The 23,862-nt window shown below is 36.9% G+C and overlaps 2 protein-coding genes across 2 annotated transcripts; one reads left to right on the top strand and one right to left on the bottom strand.

Moving 5' to 3' along the window:
- Nucleotides 1-4,368: 4,368 nt before the first annotated feature.
- On the bottom strand, nucleotides 4,369-5,307 carry LOC133261324 (olfactory receptor 52A1-like). The gene has a single exon (XM_061439819.1). The coding sequence runs from the start codon at nucleotides 5,305-5,307 to the stop codon at nucleotides 4,369-4,371; it is 939 nt and encodes a 312-aa protein (XP_061295803.1).
- Nucleotides 5,308-21,213: 15,906 nt separating this feature from the next.
- Nucleotides 21,214-22,183, top strand: LOC133261323 (olfactory receptor 52M1-like). Its single transcript, XM_061439818.1, has one exon. It carries the CDS (start codon nucleotides 21,239-21,241, stop codon nucleotides 22,181-22,183), a length of 945 nt encoding a protein of 314 aa, XP_061295802.1. The 5' UTR covers nucleotides 21,214-21,238.
- Nucleotides 22,184-23,862: the final 1,679 nt, after the last annotated feature.

Raw genomic sequence — 23,862 nt, 5'->3', positions numbered from 1 at the left:
ATTGATATGTTCTCTGACCTAATGCAGTTAAACTCATTGTCAATGAAAAAATTATATGATATCAAGAAAAAGATAATTCTAAAATATTTGAAAATTAAAAAGTATCTAAGTAATACATAGCTCAAAGAAGAAGTGTCAAAGAGAATTAGGAAATATTTCAATTGTAATGAAATAAAAATACAAGAAACCAGAATTTCTGTGGTAGGTAAGCTAGTTCTTAATGGCAAATGATAGCACTAATTTTTATATTAGAAAAAATAACAATATCTAAATTATGTTTCCATCTTAAAAATATGGAAAACAGAGGCCAAAATAAATCAAAAACAATATAAGGAAAGAAATATTAAAAATAAAAAACTGAATTGAAAACAAAAGATTTAAAAAAAAGTTAAAGAAACCAAAGCCTTTTTATTTCATAAATCTGTAACTTAACTGACACAGAGAGAAATCACCAACATCAAAAACTAAAAAATAAAGAAGGCATCTCAATACTGACCTTATAGATAGCAAAATGAGATAATGGAATACTGCAAACAATTCTATGCACATAAATGTGACAATGTAGATGAAACAGATGAATTTGTTGAAGGACAAACTATCAAAATTCACTCAAGAATAAATAAATAATCTGTTTTTTCTACATCTATATCTTAGTGAATTTTATCAAATATTTAAGAAAGAAATAACACCAGTTACTTTCAATATCATCTAGAAGCTAAGAGGAAAAGGAAACAACTTTCAGACATGTTTTATGAGGCCAAACTTGCTCATAGTGAGAACCAGATGAAAACTGTACAAGAAAAGAAGCTATAGATCAATACTCATGAATATAGATGTTAAAATCTTCAACTATACGTTAGTAAATCGAATCCTACAAAATAAAGACACATGATATGTCACTAAAAGTAGGATTTGTCTCAAGAATGCAAGCATGATTGAACACTCAAACTCTGAACCCCACCACATTAAAGGATGTAACAAGAAAAAAGTCATATAATTTTATTGACACACGCAAAAATCATTTGAAAATATTTTAATATCCAGCCATGATAAAAAACAAAAAAACTTTAGCCAACTAGAAATAGAAGCAAACTTTCTCAAGTTGATAAAAAACAATATAAGTGATGACTGAAGATTAAGTAGTGTCTATTACCGGAAACAAAATAAGGGTGATCATTTTGACCACTTCTGTCCAATATCATATTTTAAGTCTTTGTATATTGATTAAGGGTAGAAAAAAAAGACATTCAGATTGGAAAGAAATAAAATTATCCCTTTTTGCAGGTGACATGCTATTTCCATAGAAAACACCAAGGAATTTAAGGAAATCTTCTGGAAATAATGTTTATTAAGATCCATGTACAAAATTCAGTCAATGAACAACTGCAACTAAAATTTTAAAATAAGTGTCATTTATTTTTTAAATTTTATTTTATTTTTAAACTTTACAATATTGTATTAGTTTTGCCAAATATCGAAATGAATCTGCCACAGGTATACCTGTGTTCCCCATCCTGAACCCTCCCCCCTCCCCCCTCCCCATACCCTGGAGTGGATTGCCATGCCCTCCTCCAGGGGATCTTCCTGACCCAAGGATCGAACCCGCATCTCTTGGGTCAGGAAGATCCCCTGGAGGAGGGCATGGCAATCCACTCCAGTATTCTGGCCTGAAGAATCCCATGGACAGAGAAGCCTGGTAGGCTACAGTCCATAGGGTCGCACACAGTCTGACATTACAGAAACGACTTAGCATGGACGCACGTCATTTATAATAGCTCTAAAAATAGATCAAAATATATGTAAAACTTACATACTCAAAGCTACAAAACACTACTTAAAGAAATTTTTAAAAGTCCTAAATAAATGGAGACATAACTATAGTCTTGTGTTTGAAGTATATAGTTATGTTATCAATTTACACCAGAGTAATCAATGGAGTCAGTGCAATTTAATGTATATATCTTCTCCTTGTATCTTTCTTCTTTAATTAGTAGTACTTTTAGATGAATATAGAAAGCTTAATTTTAACATAGTCCAATGGCCTATTTAATACTCTTTAAGAAAATTTTGCTTACCCTAATATAATACGGATACATTCCCTCCCATATTTTCTTCTTGTAGCTTTATTATTTGGCATTTCTATTAAAATCTAAAATAAATCTGCAGTCTGCTCTTTGTATGTGGTATAGTTGTTAGAACTAAACTTTAGAGTAATAAATATGAATATTCAACTTAACAGCATATATTAAAAGGAAAGAACATTATTCTCTATCGCACTGTGTGATATATTTGTCATATTCAGACAACTGTCCATTCTAGACCTCTTATTTATTGCATTGGTCATTTTTTAAAAAAATCTTTGTATCAATGCCACTTTGTCATAATTAGTATAAATTTTTGTTTGAACATAGTGTGGTCTACTAGGAGTAGAGATGCATAGTTTTAATCAGTTGTCTGAGGACCTGGAGCTAAGTTACATTGTAGGTGTCCAGCTACATATAAGTACCCTATACTGAGAAGACAGAATGCATACTTAGATAAAAATCTGTTAAGGGCATGACATAATTTGTATTAGTTCTCGTTAATTGATACAAGTCATCGCGGACTTTTTGAGGGGCAACTCTTGTGCTACCTATATTTCAGAAGTGTAAGGAAGATATATTTTACATTCAGGATTGTGAAAAAAATATTCATGAGGGAAACTAGAACATTCTGCATAACATTATCTTCAATTATATCATATTATTGTTGTAAAGTAAATTGCATTTCACAGGGATATTTGAAAACACAATGTTTTTTAACACTTTGAGCATTAACCAGAGTTATAGGTTGACCTAACAATATGGCTGGCTTAGAGAAAGAGATTAGATGGATCGATTAAGATTAAGAACATTCCCAGGATGGCTAGAAGTGTAAAGGTTCTGTCTGTGTTCAAGGCCTTGTTGTGACAGTACAAGTGAAAGAGACAACTGCACTATGGGATTGAAGCAACTGATTATCTGAATAGTGCAAGAATGCCAGCTTTGTGTCCATGGATCAGGAAGAGTGCCTTGCTAGCACAGAACAGTACTGTACACCATGGTATAAAGTAACCTTAGGTATGCAACTGATTAAACTAGTGAACTGAGAAAGATGGCACAATTTACATCACCATGTTTGGGTTATTGCTCACATTTAAGGATCTAAATCCAGAAGAACAATTTATGAAAGTTGGAATGAAATTATATCTGTATTGGAAGAAAGATTTCTCTTCTCCACTTCTGGACATGAAATGAGCCTACCCATGAATGTAGCCATATCTGAACTGATATTAATACCACTGGGGCAAATGATGATTACAGGCCAAACTAAGCCATGCCACCTGACTGACCTTGAGTGAGAATACTGGCAAGCCCATATACGAAAAGGTCAGCAGGCTTTGACTCCTATCATTATTAGGACTGTGTGACTCTTTCCCAGGAGACGCAACAATTTAGACATACATCTTGATGACAAACACAGGGCTAGGCAGAACTAATGGAAATGAAACTGAGCTGTGGGTTGATTCTCTCTTACTTTGTGAAAGCTCCAACTTATGGAGAATCACCTAGGAATTTCTCTGTGCTTGCTTGAAGACTGGAGTTTTGATAGGGCAGCCAGATTTCAAGGCTAGCTTACAATGGTTAAGGTGGCAGTTCAATTTGAGGGATGCTCTAGGGGTAACAGAAATGATGTCAATGGCACCAGTAGAAAGTCTGTGGTAGCAACTGTAAACCTGGACAAAACTCCTTTAGCTATGACTGTTGCACTAGGATATCTACCCTAGACTGTAACCAACATTTTCTGCTCTCATCTAGTAAGATATATTAGGAATGTAGGTAGACTCAAGAAGCTACTCCAAATGAGGGACTCTGATTTGGTGTTTTTAAAGTTTAAGCCAGGAAGATATGAATGACAGTTTGTTATTAGTTACTGGAGTATTACAGCACTTTAAGACAAAATGCCAAAATTCTGAGCTGCAGAAGAGACAATGGTTTAAGATGTAACTGTAGTTTAAAATACAAATATTGCAAAAGGTAAATATTGAAAAATATTAATGAATTGTCCTATCAATAAATAACATGATTACAAATTAAATAAAAATTAAAAGAAAGCAATAAAAATGAAATTAGAAATAAAATTATTAAATAGAACTAATATCAGTATTAACCTGAAGAGATTTTATTTTATTCTATCTGTAGTTTGTGAAATAAATGTCTAAAAGTTTGAGTATGATGAAGTGAAGTCTTTAACAATAATAAATGCAGAGTTTAGCCAATGTCATCTCTATCTTTAGGAAATGAAAATATTCTTCCTATGATCTTGATATTTGATGGATCACCACTATTATCAGTGATTCAGGAAAAATATCCATGCCACACACTTGCGAATTACCTCATTTTTCACACCATAGACAATAGAGTTGAGTGCAGGTGGCACAAGGAGGTAGATGGTAGACAGAAGAATGTGGGTAGAGGGCACAACATGTCCAAACCAATGGCTGAAGAAGGAGAAAAAGGCAAGAATATAAAACTCAAGGAAAACAAAAATGTGAGCTGTACACGTGTTGAACGCTTTAAGCTGTGCCTCCTTTTGGTGTAGATGAAAAACAGCCTGGAAAATAAGGGTATAGGAAATGAGGATGAAAATCATGTCAAATCCTAGAATTGTGAAACCTACAAAAAGACCACATGTTTTATTGACATGGGTGTCCTCTGCAGCCAGCTTGACCACAGCCATGTGCTCACAGTAAGAGTGGGCAATTACAATGGATTGGAAAAAGTGCAATCTTTTGAGTAGAATGGGTAAAATGCCAACGAGCACTGTTGCTCGGATTGCCACAGCCAGCACCATACTAACCAGGAGGAAAGGTGTAAGGGTGGTTGTGTGCCTCAAAGGATCACAGATGGCAACATAGCAGTCAAAGGCCATTGCCAAGAGGAGTCCAGATTCCATGCCCTGCAAGGCATGGATGAAGAACAGCTGGGCTAAGCAAGCATCAAAGGCCATGGAATAAAAGCCAAACCAGAAGATAGCCAACATTTTCGGAGCAATGGCTATACAGAGTCCTATGTCAGTGGCTGCCAACACCGCCAAAAAGATGTACATGGGCTGGTGCAGACTGCGTTCTGTAGGGATAATGATCAGTAAAATGATGTTTCCCAGAAGAGCCACTAGGCACACAGCAAAGAAGGAAAACCCAATCCAAAACTGCACATGCTCCAGTCCAGGGATACCAATCAGTGTCACTGTTTTGGGGTCCATATATGACATGGTCATGGATTCCATGGATGTTAGTGATCTATTTTCACCGCTGATTCTCATACCTACAGAAGAGAATGAATGAGAAGTGAAACAAGACACTGACCTCACTATCATTAAGACATATCAGACATTAAAGAAATAAACTTAGTGCTTTAGATGACAATCAGGCCAGAATATTGAGAGGTTCTATGCAGGATGACAGAATGGCAGTAGAAAGCCATCCTACAAAACCTTTACTAGAGACAACAGGGAAAAGTCTCAGGATTTCTAACCCATCATTTATGTAAGTAGAAACTATGACTCAGAACACTCTTCTTGCATTTTCCTTGACCTAGAGTCTGGGCTATTTGCAAAACTGTCAGGCTTTCTTTCTTTATCTCTAGATACCAACCCAATTTTCTTGTAAGTGAAAATTCTCCCTAGGATTCTTAAGGATCCAGAAAGTACTGTTTCTATCACCCATGATCATTAGTCCACAATCCTATTGGGAATCTCCACCCTTAAGCAGTCTACTCCTGGTCCCAGAGAGCATGCTATTTATCCCCAAGTCATTGGCATTAGTTCTCAATTGTAGATCGGTAGGAGTGAGTTTAGCTATCTTACATTCACTTATTCCAATATCAAGATGCTGAACAAGTCACTATTTGGCAGGGCATTAAGCATGCCCCTTAGAGGAGACTTGGAGAAGGTGATCTATTTTTAAAGGCTTCTGGGGTTGTTGGTTCTATAAATTATCCTTCATTTATGTTTAAGGAGAACTGTTGCATGGAATAGGGAAGGTGAAATACAGAGGATATTTTTACAGGGAGGCTTTAGGAAATTAAAAAAAAAAAAAAGAATAGAGAGAAATATTTCAAGAAGGGTAATAGCTAAAAATAGGGTAGAATTGAGTCAAAAGCAGAACTAAGATAGTTTACATGTAACATATAGCTGGATGCATGATATTATGCTTTTTCCCCACAAGTTAAAGTTCAGTAGATAACTAGTTGTATATCCTTCTGCTTTATGCAGTGGGGATCCAACTTTTGTTTTTAATAGCTTTATACTGTACTATGATCCCAAATTGTACAATGACTCTCTACAGTATACTGTGGTTCATTAGCTGTGGCTTAGATTCTGAAGCACTTTTGAATATAATGACCAACTCTTAGTACCTCCCTAGTTTTATACTCTTTTCTGTATTTGACTTGGGTTCCCTTTTATAAGAACCTAATCTTAAATTTAAGAAATTTATTTTTATCTCCTATTAATGTCTGTTTCATTAATCATTCTGTAATTTTTGGACCACTTCACATTTTACTACTTTCTGTCCATGCCTAAAAACTGATTGAAACTACTCCCACAAAGAGGTTTCCTCTGATCTGGTCATATTCATATACCATGGAAAAGGAAGCCATTTATGAATATAAGTGGAAGTCTCTATTTTTGTTTGTCTATGATGTCAGTCTCTTGAAAAGATCATATAAGTAGCTGTTTCATAGCCACTTAAAGCACATGTACAACCCACTCCAGTGTTCTTGCCTGGAGAATCCCAGGGACAGGGGAGCCTGGTGGGCTGCCGTCTATGGGGTTGAACAGAGTCGGACACGACTGAAGCGACTTAGCAGCAGCAGCAGCAGCATAGAGGTATAAAAGGGATTTTTTGTGTAATAATTCTCATATGAATGAAAAAAGAATGATGGAGGTACACTGAGATCTCTTTGCTTGTGATCCTGCACTGATATGAATGCTATATACTGTACTGATATTAATACTATAGTCATAATAGTCATAAGATATGGATTAAAGCAATAAATGTTATGACAAATAATTTTCTTTTATATTTCTATGTAGTATTTGGAAGGATGTAGTGGGAGAAATGATGAAATGTGTGGAAGATGTTGCTAATAATTACGTGTGAGTTGTGAGAAATGATAAAAGCTAAGAGAAAAGGAAATCTCAGAATCCAAATAAATCAGTATCTCCTGAATTCAAAAATTGCCTGAATTGTAAAGGCAAAAATAAATAGTCACACCCACTTGATGACAATGTTTTATCAGATTAGTTGTCTAATTATCAGTAATTGGATCACAGAGAGTCTGACAGGATTGAGAGACTAAGCACAGCATAGCACAGTTAACACAGTTATACTTTGGCCACCTGATGCAAAGAGCCAACTCATTGGAAATGACCCTGATGCTGGGAAAGACTGAAGGCAGGAGGAGAAAGGGACGACAGAGGATGAGATGGTAGGATGGTATCATGGACCCAACGGACATGAGTTTGAGCAAACTCCAGGAGATGGTGAAGGACAGGGAAGCCTGGTGTGCTGTAGTCCATGGGGTCACAAAGAGTCAGACACAACTGAGTGACTGAAAAACAAGAAGTTAAAATTAAGTGCTTGAAAATATGAAAGATCATCTGGCTACTAATCCTAGATCCCACCCTCCCACACTTAACTATAGAATCTTGCTGAAGATTTTATGGAATATTAGAGTTCACTTGCCTCTAAAGGAGTAATAACCTCCCTTACCTCAGTGCTAAATGAGATAATATATAGAATAGATTGATGGTTGGCACAGTTCAGATATTATCTGTAGTAGCTATGAAAAAACTGGTTATTTTACCAAGAAACAAGCTAATAATATTGAGGAAGCAAAACAATACACACAACTGAAAACTCCTTGATTATAGAAATGGGAAAAAAAAAGAAAAACTCACAAGAAGATGAAAATTCCAGAGCTTAAGAGCTTTCTTCATCTTCCTATGTATAAGATTGACCACGGCCAAAATAGTAAGGTGATATCTTTAGTATCATATAGTTAGGAAATTGGAGAAGGCAATGGCACCCCACTCAGTACTCTTACCTGGAAAATCCCATGGATTGGGGAGCCTGGTAGGCTGCAGTCCATGAGGTTGCTAAGAGTCAGACACGACTAAGCAACTTCACTTTCACTTTTCACTTTCATGCATTGGAGAAGGCAATGGCACCCCACTCCAGTACTCTTGCCTAGAAATTCCCATGGACAGAAGAGCCTGGTAGGCTGCAGTCCATGAGGTTGTGAAGAGTCGGACATGACTGAGCAACTTCACTTTCACTTTTCACTTTCATGCATTGGAGAAGGCAATGGCACCCCACTCCAGTATTCTTGCCTGGAGAATCCCAGGGATGGGGGAGCCTGGTGGGCTGCCGTCTATGGGATCACACAGAGTCGGACATGACTGAAGCCACTTAGCAGCTTTTTGTTTGTTTGTTTTAATTTATTTAATTGGAAGCTAACTACTTTACAATATTCTAGTGGGTTTTGCCATACATTCACATGAATCAGCCATGGGTATACATGTGTCCCCCATCCTGAACCACCTCCCATCTCCCTCCCCATCCCATCCCTCAGGGTCATCCCAGTGCACCATAGTTTTTAAATAATCCAGTCACATACAGGATCATCTAATTCTTACTTATTGAGAAGAAGAGGAAGAAAAGGTGCTAATAGATGATCTCCAATAGAATCAATAAGCCAGAAAGGAGATTGGGATATCTTTTGCCCAGTCACAAAGAAGACTAATATTTTGTATAAATTGATAAGATACTAAACCTTTTCAAGGCTTGCAATTTTCCTATATTGTCTTACTTTCCATATCACTCAAACATATACCATATCTCTACAGACATAGATGGTCTGTTGCTCATAATTATTCTTTTTAGTTTTCAGGAAGCCAAAGAACATTAGAGTCAACAGGCCTCCAGGTGACTTGAATCTAGAATCATGGGAACAATTTTTCATACACAATAAATTACTTGAGGACTATAAATAACAAAATGAGACCAAATTATGTGGAAAATTATTTCAAATCTAAATTATATTAATCTAGCTCCCCCACTCTCTTTTTGTTGATGAAAAATTCTAAACACAGAGAACAGAAATGATATTGTGATGGACAGAAAAATGAATGACCAAGGCAGCATTTTAAAATATTATTCTATTTCCCTCTAGCAGAAGCAGTAGGCTGAGTGTGAGTGAGGACACTGCCCAGCAGGTCATCGCTGGGCTCTTTTCTGTCCCATTTACTCTAAGGGCTTAGAATTCTAAAGGCTTAAAGTACTCTTTGGAATTACAGTTTTAGGTATACAAAGCTTTGGTATGTGCTGATAACCCTCTGAATCTCTTAAATATATTTTTAAAAAACATTAAAGTTATTCATTATTTTTTAATTTAATTTTATTTTTTAACTTTACAATATTGTATTGGTTTTGCCATATATCAACATGAATCTGCCACAGGTATACATTATTATAAAGGAGACTTACTGAGTAGCCAGGTTTTAAATATGTTTTATTCAAAGCTAACTATACTAATTGAATGTCACAGAAGAGTTTGATAGTTGTTGAGAGGTAAGGATGGTTGGATGGCATTACTGACTCACTGGACATGAGTGTGAGTAAGCTCCAGGAATTGGTGATAGACAGGGAAGCCTGGCATACTGCAGTCCATGGGGTCACAGAGTGAGACACGACTGAGCGACTGAACTGAACTGAACTGAACTGAAGAGGTAAGGATCTAAGAAGATTGTCAGTAATGGGTTTTCCCTCTCAGAGGTTGCAAATGTAGACTGTTTCCTGACCCAGAGCTTTAGTAGTTCACTCACTGACTTCAAAAATCATTAATTAACTAAGATTGCAATGAGAAGATGCCTTTCTGTAGCAAGCATGCAGATTGTGGGGGTTTAAGTGACAGTGACCAAAATATGAGGGTGTCCACCTAGATAGTTTTCTTCTGAGTGAGGCTCAACTGTCTGCACTCACTTTCAATCCTCACATGATGCCATCACATTTTTGTTTATTTACTTATTTATGTTTTTATTTGGGGTATTATGTTGTCAGTAGTTGTCCAGCCTCAGAATTATTTATCCAGCTTCAGTACACAAACAAAATCCATTTGAAATATGAGGAGAAGAAAATGCTTTCATGCACTGTTATCATCTTCATTACTTTTACTATTCTTTTTTTCTTCATAGTTTCCTCAGGAATTTATACTAAAGGCTGGCATCTCTCCCTTCTTCCCATCTCATTATCTTACCTTCTTTTCTCTACTTTCTGATTTTCATTTTACTCCTTTATAATTGCTCGTCTTTCACTTCTTTCTTGTGTCTTTCCTTCCTTTCTCCCACTTTCTCTATTTTTTTCTCACTTTCTTTTTCTTTGCCTGTCGCACTGTTTTCTCAAGGTAAGGTTTTCATCAGTTGTCCACTCCTTCTGGAATATTTGCCTCCCCATTCTCTCCTTTCTCCAATATGCATTTATTAATTTGAGATTTTCCATTAAAAAATATAATCTCCTTTAGGCGAAAAGCATTTCAGAAATGTTATTCATTGTATATATTTATGTGTATATTTATTCATTTATTTAATATTGTCTTATTCTACAAAGAATTTGAAGCCATTCATATACATAGAATGGTAAAATATTCATTTTTAAAGTATAAAGCAAGAAAGACAAAGAGAGAGTTCTCATTTTATAGCTACATTATTGAATAGTAGTATATGTATGTATAAATGTATGTACATATATGTGTATTCTTTGTATGTCCCATATCAATATGGTTTAATCTTTTTTGTCTCTATTAGAATTTTACTTTCAAAGAAATACAAACTTCCCTCATGACCCAACAATTCTACTACATAGTATTTACTAAAATGTAACACATATAAGTCCACGGTAAGTCTTATATGGTAATTTTTGTAGTAGTCTTTTTCAGACTAACCCCAATGACTGAAATGTCCATCAAAAGGATAATGATTCTGTTTCTCAGTATGATGAACTTTTAATATATGTTTACTTTAATATATGTTTAATATATGATTACTACTATGTAATCATCACCTTATTTTTGGGTACTGAAATTCTTCAGTATCTTGGAGACTCCCTTAGGCCACATTCCAATCATCATCCAAACCTCTCTTCATTTCAAGCAACTATTAACATTTCTTGTTTTTATTACCACAGATAAGTTTTACCATGTCTTAGATTTTATTTGAATTGTAAACTGTAAATTGAAGCTTACTGAGTGAAAAACATAATGAAGAAATTCAAGCAAAGGGATGGATATAGAAAAAGAATAGTCTTGAAACAAAGATCATACATACATTTCATGTCATTACAGTTCATTGTGATAGGGAATATTGTGGGAGATGGAGAAGTTAGTTTGTGTATACATGCATATGTATAAAAATGCATATCTATATAAACACATTCGTATATATATGTACACTTACACACACACACACATATATATATATAATCTTCCTTCTCTAGCTGTATTTCTCACAATATTCCTCATCTATTTTGAATGGTAAAGTATTTAATATGTGGATTTGAAGGAAAAAAAATTTTTTTTTCATTTTTTTTAATTGAAATATAATTGATTCACAGTGTTCTTTAGTTTCAGGTATACACCAAAACGATTCAGTTACACATATTATTTTCAGATTCTTTCCCTTATAGGTTATTACAGAATACTGAGTAGAGTTCCCTGTGCTATACAGTAGGACTTTGTTGCTTTTCTGATTTATATATAGGAGTGTATCTATTAATCTAATATCCCTAATTTATCCCTCTCCCTCTTTCCTCTTTGGGAACCATAAGTTTGTTTTCTATGTCTTTGGGTCTGTCCGTTTTGTAAATAAGTTCATTTATATCATTTTTTAAGATTTCACATATGTGATATCATATGTATTTGTCTTTCTCTGACTTTGTTCACTTTATTGTAATTAAAATTGATTAATCAGAGTTGAAAGTGAAGTCATTTAAGCAAGAATTAATGTCAACGTTTTCTTGGATCAGGATACACTGGAATCCTCTTTTTATTTCTTCATGTCTCTGTTGGTATTTTGCCTTCTTACTACTTATCTCTGGCCCATATAGTCCGTGTAATACTCTTTAAAACTTCTAAGTCACTACAGGAGAAGGCAACGGCACCCTACTCCAGTACTCTTGCCCGGAGAATCCCAGAGACAGGGGAGCCTGGTGGGCTGCCATCTATGGGGTCACACAGAGTCGGACATGACTGAAGCGACTTAGCAGCAGCAAGTCACTACATGAATGTATACTTAGTTTGGCTATACCTTTTTCCTGTGTCTGGATTGATGTTCCTTTTGGCAGAAACCTTGTTTACCTGGAGCTTGGAGCTGTGATGAGTAAGGAGCCACCATGTTCAGCTCTGCAGTATGAACACAGTTGTTTCAAGCTGTGTTGCACAACTGAGAGTTATTTCTTTTAATGAAGCAGCCTCTCTTTATATATATGTGCATATATACACAAACTTACTTATCCTTTAAACACAATCTTTTAGAAGATAGTGAGCCCTTCGTTTTGAGCCAAATACTTGAGGCTCCCTTCAGATCAGATCAGTCTCTCAGTCGTGTCCGACTCTTTGTGACCCCATAATTGCAGCACACCAGGCCTCCCTGTCCATCACCAACTCCCGAAGTTCACTCAGACTCACGTCCATTGAGTCAGTGATGCCACCCAGCCATCTCATCCTCTGTTGTCCCCTTCTCTTCTTGCCCCCAATTCCTCCCAGCATCAGAGTCTTTTCCAATGAGTCAACTCTTCACATGAGATGGCCAAGGTATTGCAGTTTCAGCTTAGCATCATTCCTTCCAAAGAAAACCCAGGGCTGATCTCCTTCAGAATGAACTGGTTGGATCTCCTTGCAGTCCATGGGACTCTCAAGAGTCTTCTCTAACACCACAGTTCAAAAGCATCAATTCTTCGGCACTCAGCCTTCTTCACAGTCCAACTCTCACATCCATACATGACCACAGGAAAAAACATAGCCTTGACTAGACGAACCTTTGCTTGCAAAGTAATGTCTCTGCTTTTGAATATGCTATCTAGGTTGGTCATAACTTTCCTTCCAAGGAGTAAGCGTCTTTTAATTTCATGGCTGCAGTCACCATCTGTAGTGATTTTGGAGCCCAGAAAAATAAAGTCTGACACTGTTTCCACTGTTTCCCCATCTATTTCCCATGAAGTGATGGGACCGGATGCCATGATCTTCGTTTTCTGAATGTTGAGCTTTAAGCCAACTTTTTCACTCTCCACTTTCACTTTCATCAAAAGGCTTTTGAGTTCCTCTTCCCTTTCTGCCATAAGGGCGGTGTCATCTGCATATCTGAGGTTATTGATATTTCTCCCGGCAATCTTGATTCCAGTTGGTGTTTCTTCCAGTCCGGCATTTCTCATGATGTACTCTGCATAGAAGTTAAATAAGCAGGGTGACAATATACAGCCTTGACGTATTCCTTTTCCTATTTGGAACCAGTCTGTTGTTCCATGTCCAGTTCTAACTGTTGCTTCCTGACCTGCATACAAATTTCTCAAGAGGCAGATCAGGTGGTCTGGTATTCCCATCTCTTTCAGAATTTTCCACGGTTTATTGTGATCCACACAGTCAAAGGCTTTGGCACAGTCAATAAAGCAGAAATAGATGTTTTTCTGGAACTCTCTTGCTTTTTCCATGATCCAGCTGATGTTGGCAATTCGATCTCTGGTTCATATGCATTTTCTAAAACCAGCTTGAACATCTGGAAGTTCATGGTTCACATATTGCTGAAGCCTGGCTTGGAGAATTTTGAGCATGACTTTACTAGTGTGTGAGATGAGTGCAATTGTGCAGTAGTTTGAGCATTCTTTGGCATTGCCTTTCTTTGGCATTGGAATAAAAACTGACCTTTTCCAGTCCTGTGGCCACTGCTGAGTCCAGATTTGCTGGCATATTGAGTGCAGCATTTTCACAGCATCATCTTTCAGGATTTGAAATAGCTCAACTGGAATTCTATCACCTCCACTAGCTTTGTTCGTAGTGATGCTTTCTAATGCCCAATTGACTTCACATTCCAGGATGTCTGGCTGTAGGTCAGTGACCACACCATCGTGATTATCTGGGTCGTGAAGATCTTTTTTGTACAGTTCTTCTTTGTATTCTTGCCATCTCTTCTTAATATCTTCTGCTTCTGTTAGGTCCATAGCATTTCTGTCCTTTATCGAGCCCATCTTTGCATGAAATGTTCCTTTTGTATCTCTGATTTTCTTGAAGAGAGCTCTAGTGTTTCCCATTCTGTTGTTTTCCTCTATTTCTTTGCATTGATCGCTGAAGAAGGCTTTCTTATCTCTTCTTGCTATTCTTTGGAACTCTGCATTCAGATGCTTATATCTTTCCTTTTCTCCTTTGCTTTTCGCTTCTCTTCTTTCACGGCTATTTGTAAAGCCTCCCCAGACAGCCATTTTGCTTTTTTTGCATTTCTTTTCCACGGGGGTGGTCTTGATCCCTGTCTCCTGTACAATGTCATGAACCTCATTCCATAGCTCACCAGGCACTCTATCAGATCTAGGCCCTTAAAACTATTTCTCACTTCCACTGTATAATCATAAGGGATTTGACTTAAGTCATACCTGAATGGTCTAGTGGTTTTCCTTACTTTCTTCAATTTAAGTCTGAATTTGGCAATAAGGAGTTCATGGTCTGAGCCACAGTCAGCTCCTTGTCTTGTTTTTGCTGACTGTATAGAGCGTCTCCATCTGTGGCTGCAAAGAATATAATCAATCTTATTTCAGCTCCTTTAGATATATCTTTTCTCTCTATGTGATTCGAAAATGGATGGTTCCAAAATTGGCAAATAAATAAATAAATAAATGAAAATCCTTCATTTCCATGTTGGGAAGAATATATATTGAAATAAATACTCAATGAATAAATGCATGTGTGTGTGTGTGTGTGTGTGTGTGTATGTCTGAATACTTAACCTCAACTTTTGTCTATAGTGTAATATAACCACTTTTCTCTTTATTTTTAAAAGTATTAAATGAGTCATCATTAAAAAGTTGGGCATTGAGAGAAATTATTAGTAAAGTTCAGGGTAATATGGGATGGAGTCTTCTAGTACAAAGCAGATAAGTGAGTTTAGCAGCTGTGATGGAGAGCCAGTTGAAGAAGAATTAGGATGGCAAGAATAAAGTGCAGAATGTATGACTACTTCTGATACTAGTGAATAGCTTAGTATTCTGGTTTATTAATTGTAACTCTTAGAACTAATAAATTTAGTTGCACAACACAAAATCAGTATGAGAAATCATTTTGTTTTTGTACAAAATCAGTAAACAATTCTAAAAGAAAATTGAGAAAACAATTTGTTCAGAATACCAACAAAAAGAATAAAATATTTATGAACAAGCATAAACAAAGAGGCAAAACACTTGAACACTGAAAATTATAAAGCTATTGAGAAAAAAATGAAAGAAGATCCAGGTAATTGGAAAGACATTACATTCATGGATTACAAGAATTGGTATTGTTAAAATTTCAAAACTGTCTAAATTGATCTACAGATTCAGTGTAATCCCTATTGAAAATTTAATGGCATTCAAACAGAAATAGAAAAAAATAATCTAAAATTCATATGGAATCACAAAAGATCTCAAATAGTCAAAGCAATATTGAGTAAGAACAAAGATGGAGGTATCTCACTTCCTGATTTCAAAATATATTACAAAGCTATAGTAATCAAATGGAGAAGGCAATGGCAACCCACTCCAGTACTCTTGCCTGGAAACTCCCATGAATGGAGGAGCCTGGTAGGCTGCAGTCCATGGGGTCACTAAGAGAGTCGGACATGACAGAGTGACTTCACTTTCACTTTTCACTTTCATGCAGTGGAGAAGGAAATAGCAACCCACTCCAAAGTTCTTGCCTGGAGAATCCCAGGGACGGGGGAGCCTGGTGGGCTACCATCTATGGGGTCGCACAGAGTTAGACACAACTGAAGCGACTTAGCAGCAGCAGCAGCAGCATAGTAATCAAAACAGTATGGAACTGGCATAAAGTCAGAGAAAGCAGATCAATGTAACAGATAACACAGCCTAGAAATAAACCTATACAGTCTACAAGGGTGCCAGAACACAATGGCAAAAGGATATTCTCTTCAATAAATGGTTGGGAAAACTGGACACCCACGTGCAGAAGAATGAAATTAGAGCTCTATCTGGCATCATACAAAAAATGAAGTAAAATAAATTAAAGTCCTGAAACCATAAAACTCCTAGAAGAAAATGGAGGGAAAAGGCTTCTTCACATTTGTCTGGGCAATGATGTTTTAGATATGGCATCAAAAATTAGCCAGCAAAGCAAAAATAATCAAATGGGTTTGTGTGGAACTAAAAAGATTCTGTCCTGTTAAAAGGAAACAATCAACAGAATAAACAATAATCTATGGAATAGGAAGAAATATTTACAAGCCATGGAGTTGTTTAGGGGTTAGGATCCAAAATATATGAGGAATTCATATAGTTCATGTAACTCAGTGCAGCAACAATAAAGTAACTCCATTAGAAATTAGGCAAGTGACCTGAAGAGATGTTTCTCAAAAGAAGACATGAATGGCTAATATTTATATGAAAAAGGTGTTCAACATCACTAATCATAAGGGAAATGCAAATCAAAGTCACAATGGATATCACCTATTATGAAGGTTAGTGTGAAAAAAAGACAACAGCAACAAATTTTGGACAGACTGTGAAGAAACAGAAATCCCTGTACTCTGTGAGAATACATATTAGTGCAGTAATGATGGGACACAGTATGGAGTTTCCTCAAAAATTTAAACAAAGCAAAACACAGAAGTGCCATATTATTCAGTAACTGCACTTTTAGGAATATATCCAAAGGAAATCGAGTCACTCACTCTTGTTTCAAGTTGTAATTAAACTGTGTTAATCAAAGGAATAAACAATATGTTATTTGCCTTTTTGACCTTTTTCAGGATTTCAGGTCCTGTTAAGTGGTTGACATTAAATAATATCATATTTTTGTAGAATGGCTACATGTGTCACTAAAATCAGAGGAAATACAGAAATAAACTGCTAGCTCTCAAATTATGTAGATTATCAATTACTTCAAGTACACAAAATAGTCTACCTTCTGGCACTAATTCCATAGGGACCCCTTTGTGACAAATGTAATTCTTGCTTATCCTCTGAGAATATTATATTGAGGCTGCTACATATAAAAGCTAGGTCTTTGAGTTTCTTGTTGGCTCTAAATCAGTTTCTTGTATAAGCGACTTAGGGTTGTCATGAAAGTAGAGAAGGGTGGAGAAAAGGGTGATCTCAGTATAACTTTATAAGACATGAGGTTCTGTAAAACACACCATCTTATTTTATGAACTACCTAAATTCAAAGAAGGAGAAATAGTCTTTGAGCAGAGGAAATACACACTTACTCTCAGTGGATGAAATTTTGAAAGAACCAGATGTTAGGAGACATAGATCTTTTCTAAGGATATCATAGAAGTAAGGATTATCTCTCTTTTTAAAATTATTTTGTTGCATAATTTATTCAAAGAAATAAAACATGGGTAACAAGAAAATGGATACCTTGTGTCATCTGGACTCACAGGTTGGTATTTTCAAGCAGATGTCATCCTAGTGATCATATCATGCATGCTTGTAGACAAAAGCACTTTGAAAACTGATGTGTGTATCCATCAGTGTGTGTACTTTTCATCTTTTGCAGTGTTCTATTTTGTGTTTATGCATACAACATATATGAATAAGTCAAAGACACTGTTGTAAACATTGGATAATAAAATTCTCTGTAGGTTATACAATATATGTATTCATGTGCTTTATTGCCCATAGAATCTCATCTGTTGTGTACTCATTGAATCCAAATTACATAAAATTTTCAGTTCATTGTGTTATGATTGCTCTTTCTAATGGAACTTTGTGCTCTTTTTTGATATCTATACCTGTATCTATACCTATGTCTATGTTTTGTATATATTTATATATACACACACACAAATATATATATATATCAGTTCCCAAGACCAGAAGTAATATGTTATTTAGATACCATTCTAGGTACCACTTAAGGAGACTTTCCTTTAGGCACATCTGATCTGATCTGATTGCCATTATTGCTATAGAATTCATATCCCACTCGATAGTTTACTGCATTACAACTTGCTTCTTTATGGTGTGCTTTATAAGGTAAATCGTTCAAAAAGCCACATATGTGCAGTTCAAGAGTTTTTCACTAGAATAAAGTCTTGGTAAATGTAGATGCCTAGAAAACAATTCTTCAGTTAGTGGTATTTGGACCACTTAAGTGCATTTACATGATTTTGGTAAGCATATTAAGGGATAATTATTTGCTTCTTTATGAGTTCACATTATCTTCAGAATAACTTGTTTGAGAACATAAGAACTTGATTGAGAAATCATATTTCTCCTCAAGAGCTGATGGTTGTACAACTCAGGGTAGCTGCCTTGATGGGAGATGGGGGAGAACAGATAACTAGTAACCAAGGGTTTCTCTACAACAAAATAATTTGTAATGGTATAAAGAGTCCTTCTTTTCCTTAACCTTCTTAGCCCCCACCTCCACACCCATCACCTTTATCTGGAGGAGATCCCAAAGGCTTCTTTGCCATGTAGGCTTAGCCCTCCACTAGAACTATGAGAAGCATAAAGCAGTATGATGTATTCAATAACTGATACTTTGGACATCATTAGGGCAATTTACAGAGAGCTTCCCAGGTGGCTCAGTGGTAAAGAATTCCCCCCGCAAGGCAAGAGACACGGGAGATGCAAGTTTGATCCCTGGGTTGGAAGAGCCCCTGGAAGAGGAAATGACAACCCACTCAAGTATTCTTGCCTGGAGAATTCCATGAACAGACAGTCCACAGGGTCGCAAAGAGTCAGACACAACTGAGTGAGTGAGCATGCACACAGGCAGGTCAATTTACCAATCAAGTATGAACAGCTCTGCTTGTATTAGAATGTGGGTTTCTGGAGGAATAAATGAAGGAGCACAAGAGAGCCTATCTCTACAGTGAAATAGCCTGTTTGAAATACTGAGTATGGGAAAATATTGAAAAGCATTAACCTTAATAGACATTCATATATATTCATATACATATATATTTCATGTATATACGTGTGCATATATATTTATAGGCTTCCCAGGTGGCTCTAGTAAAGAACCAGCCTGTCCATGCAGGAGACTTAAGAAACCTGACTTTTATCTCTGGGGTTGGGAATATCCCCTGGAAGAGGATATGGCAACCCACCCCAGCATTCTTACCTGGAGAATCCCATGGACAGAATAGCCTGGCAGGCTACAATCCATAGGGTGGCACAGAGTTGGACATGACTGAAGTGATGTAGCACACACATACACATATACATATATATTCACATATGTATATATATATGTATAGTCCTTGTTTATTTTTTTTCCAAATAACATATAATAATGTCTTTATTTAAAGGGTATACAGTAGAAAAAAACAGGAAAAATCTGACATCATAATACACCATGCTTCATATTAGACACATAGGCAGTGTGACAAATGAGATCCAGAGGTATGGGATATATTATTGTCATTTAAGAAGCCAACCCAAAGGTGTCAAGATCATTCTCTCATTTGGAAATACTCCAACTGATATCACATTTTTACTGCATGTAGCCCTGTGAATTTTTAGTTATCCAGGTTTAATGTGTAACTCCAGAAGCTTGATTGCCTGCATTTTATCTTTCTTTATCTTAAAACAGGAGGTGGAGATTGTTTATTTCTACTACTTAAATCACCTAGGCTGTGGGTTATGCAGTCTTCTAGTGAAACAAGAATTTTCAATAACTCCCAAAAAGTTTTACAGTGTCTCCATTTAATGAATTACAGCCATGGAAAGTCTTCTCACTTGAGAGAAATACTGATTGAGAGATTAAGGAGGACTTTTCTAAGTCTTGCTCCAAAGAACATAGTTTCTGTTTATCACTGACATAAAATCAGCTTGAAGAGGGAAGTCAAAACCCAAGATGGCTTTGGAAGATACTTCTGCATTCTGAGGAATAATATCTTGTATTATTCACCTTGGGGAATCTGAGCATGCTCTTCTTAGACTCCACTTTATCAAGTCATAAATCCATAGTTTAAATATTAACTGTGCACTTTTCACATTGTGATACTGCATTTGGAAAAGTGTGAATATGTTAGCAATATAATTTTCAGGCAACTATCACAGGAAGGAGTGGAAAGGAAATATAAATCCTATGGAACTTGTGGTATGGAGAACTTACGAGTGACAGATGAAAATACACCAAGTCAGGTTATCTACAACAAATTTGGAACCATATAATCATTGGAAAATAAAATATCTTTCATAAAGGTTTTACAGAGGAAACTGAAGCAGATAATTTTAGAATATTCTCAACACAGTCACTTATAAAATTGATGTTTTGCTAAAATGGACAGTGGGGAAGTGAAGATTAAGTCATTGATGTGGAAAAATTGCCTTCATCGCCTCCTGCTTTCTCTTTTGATTTTTAAGTTCCCACCACTGACACTCTTATCTGTTTGCTCCTGCTTCACAGTAATTTTTCTTGCTATTTCCATTCCAAGAATGTCTGATATCCTAGATAGAGTGTGAGCTCCAAAATTTAGATATCAGCTTACATAACTTTTTTATCACCATCCTATTGTGATGTTTTTCTAGTGGAGTGTAATCTCCTTGAGAAGAATGTCTGATGTGTGTTACTTTATTCCCAGTGCCTAGGACATGGCTTGTTACACAGTAACTGCTTAACAAATAGTTGTTGAATTAAATAAATAGAGAAAACTTTTGTTGGAAATAAATGGATAAGATGACCTATATGCACCTATGAAAATATGCAGTGACACATGAATGATCTTTATGTATTTGCAAACACAGTATTTGGTATGATATTACACATTTTATTTCTCTGATCCTAGTGAATTAAAATTCATGTGGTTATGAATTTGAATTGTTTTAGAAACAGATCATTAAGGGTCATCCTCAACTAAATCTCCCATATTTCCACCTTCTGGTTGTGATCATCTTGGCATGGCAACTTTATCTTTAGAAGAACTGATAAAAATCAAGGAAAAAACCATCATGCCTCCTCTCAACACTTCTCATCCCTCTCCTGTCACCTTCTCGCTGATGGGCATCCCAGGACTGGAGCACCTGCATGTCTGGATTGGGATTCCCTTCTGCTCCATGTATGTGGTGGCGGTGGTGGGGAATGTGACCATTCTGGCCGTGGTGAGGACAGAGCGAAGCCTCCACGAGCCTATGTTTCTCTTTCTGTGCATGCTCTCAGTCACTGACCTGGTCCTCTCCACGTCTACACTGCCTCGCATGCTCTGTCTCTTCTGGCTTGGAGCCCAGGACATTGCCTTTGATGCCTGTCTGACCCAAATGTTCTTCATTCATAGTTTTACTGCTATGGAATCAGGCTTCTTTTTGTCCATGGCCATTGACCGTTATGTGGCCATTTGCCATCCACTGCGCCACACCACCATTCTCACCCACACTTGCATCGCTAAAATGGGAGCTTCTGTGGTACTGCGGGGAGTGGCCTTCTTTTCCCCACATCCTGTCCTGCTCAGACAGCTGCCCTACTGCAGGACTCGAATCATTGCCCACACCTACTGTGAGTTCATGGCTGTGGTGAAGCTGGCGTGTGTAGACACAGGGCCCACCAAGCGTTACAGCCTCAGTATGGCCTTTGTCATTGGTTCCTGTGATGGGTTATTCATTGCTGTGTCTTATGTCCTAATCCTTCGTGCAGTCTTTCATCTTCCATCGCGGGAAGCAAGTCTTAAAGCCCTAGGCACTTGTGTCTCCCATGTCTGTGTCATTCTCGTTTTCTACTCCACAGCTGTCTTTACCTTCCTCACTCACCGTTTTGGCCACAGTGTGGCCCCCCATATTCATATCTTCATTGCCAATATATACCTGCTGGTACCACCTTTTCTTAACCCCATTGTTTATGGTATAAGGACCAAGAAAATTCGAGACCATGTTCTTAGTTCTCTAAGGGTAAAGGTTGCTTGATTATACTGAAATTGTTTGCACAGATGGTGTAAGAATAAGGAGGGAAGAATATAAATGACTTATCCCTTTTTCATAACTGACATGATGCCTTTTCCACTGGTATCAGACATCTTATCAGATTTTAATGGGGAAGAATGACCATACATGATAGAAATTTCTCAATTCTAATTAAACTAGTACACTTAATATATTCTGTGTGCCTTTGAATTTTGGGGAGCTTACTTAGAACCTGATGAACTTAAAGGGACTCTCTTCTTTTTATGTTGCTAGTGATCATTTATGGTGTTAACTGGGGTAGTAGTTTATTTTCAAATAGGGAATGATTTTAAAAGGAAGGAAATCCATGAGAACCTCAAAGAATTCCACATAAAGTATCAGTTCAGTTCAGTTCAGTCACTCAGTTGTGTCCGACTCTTCGCAACCCCATGAATCTCAGCATGCCAGGCCTCCCTGTCCATCACCAACTCCCGAAGTTCACTCAGACTCATGTCCATTGAGTCAGTGATGCCATCCAGCCATCTCATCCTCTGTCATCCCCTTCTCCTCCTGCCCCCAATCCCTCCCAGCATCAGTCTTTTCCAATGACTGTAAATATCCATAGAAGAGGCAATATATCAGGGCTGATGTCCTCTGAATACAACAAGTAATTGTGTTTTATTCCTACAAATTGACAAACTGGACAAGCTGTCAAATAGAAATGCGGAAAAGTTCAAAACTGCTATAAATAATCAAGTCCACAGATCTGTAAGCATTGTATTGATCATAGAGTATTCTCTCTCCACCAAGAGTAACATGTGTCTGCAATTATTTTGTTACCTGAACCAACATGGGATTTCTAAACCTTTATCCTGAAAACAAAATTGCTTTATGTTTGATGTTACATACTTGGGAGTTTGCCCAGGGCATTGGCAGCCCACTGAGCTAGATTCAGGTATGCTGGTATTTATATGTAACAAGTCCTTGTTCAGAGACGAAGTCTATTATTACAAATAACTCAATTTAAATTTGTAGTGATTATGCTACTGCTGACATTGAAAATGAAATTATTAAAAGGAATATAAATATTTTACTGGAAAAAATCAAATATTTGTTACTTTTCATTCCTTCACTTCTTGGCTTACAGAAAAAAATGGAAATTACTCTAGAGGTGTAACTGAGCAGTACCTTGTGGGGCCTTCTGGGGTAGACCCTTCCCCCATACCCTCTACTTTAGATCCTCTCAGAAGTACCTAGATAACAGTATCTAATGCACATTTCCTGAATTGCTTTGCTGATGTTAAAACCCCCACCAAATGGAAGAAATTAACTACTTGATGACCACAGGTATTAGCCTCCAGACCTACCAGAGCCTGAGGACTGATAATGTTAACCCTTGTGCCACTGCCCTGTTACCTCACCATCAAGTAGTGAGAGAATTGCTCATGAGCTAACCAAAATCCCTGCAGCTTCTCTCCCTCATCTTGCCTTTGAAAATGGTCTGCAGAAACCCACTGGGGAGTTTTGAACGTTAACTATCCCAGACTCCTGTTTGGTGCCCTAAAATAAATGCTTTCTTCTCCACAACCTGGTGTCTGTAGATTGGCTTTACTGCTTGTGTGTAAGCTGACTCGAGTTTGGTTTGGTAACAGAGGTACTTAGAGTTACATGCTGAACTTCCCTGACCTGGTTTCTCTGTGTGA

Source organism: Bos javanicus, chromosome 15 (assembly GCF_032452875.1).
Source record: "Bos javanicus breed banteng chromosome 15, ARS-OSU_banteng_1.0, whole genome shotgun sequence".
In the NCBI taxonomy this organism is placed as follows: Eukaryota; Metazoa; Chordata; class Mammalia; order Artiodactyla; family Bovidae; genus Bos; species Bos javanicus.
The sequence above is the reverse complement of the archived record's forward strand: the minus strand, read 5'-3'. Positions and strand labels throughout refer to the sequence as shown.

Excerpts from the sequence above, each read along its gene's own strand:
- LOC133261324 (XM_061439819.1), bottom strand. The coding sequence starts at position 5,307 with ATGGAATCCATGACCATGTCATATATGGACCCCAAAACAGTGACACTG.
- LOC133261323 (XM_061439818.1), top strand. The coding sequence starts at position 21,239 with ATGCCTCCTCTCAACACTTCTCATCCCTCTCCTGTCACCTTCTCGCTG.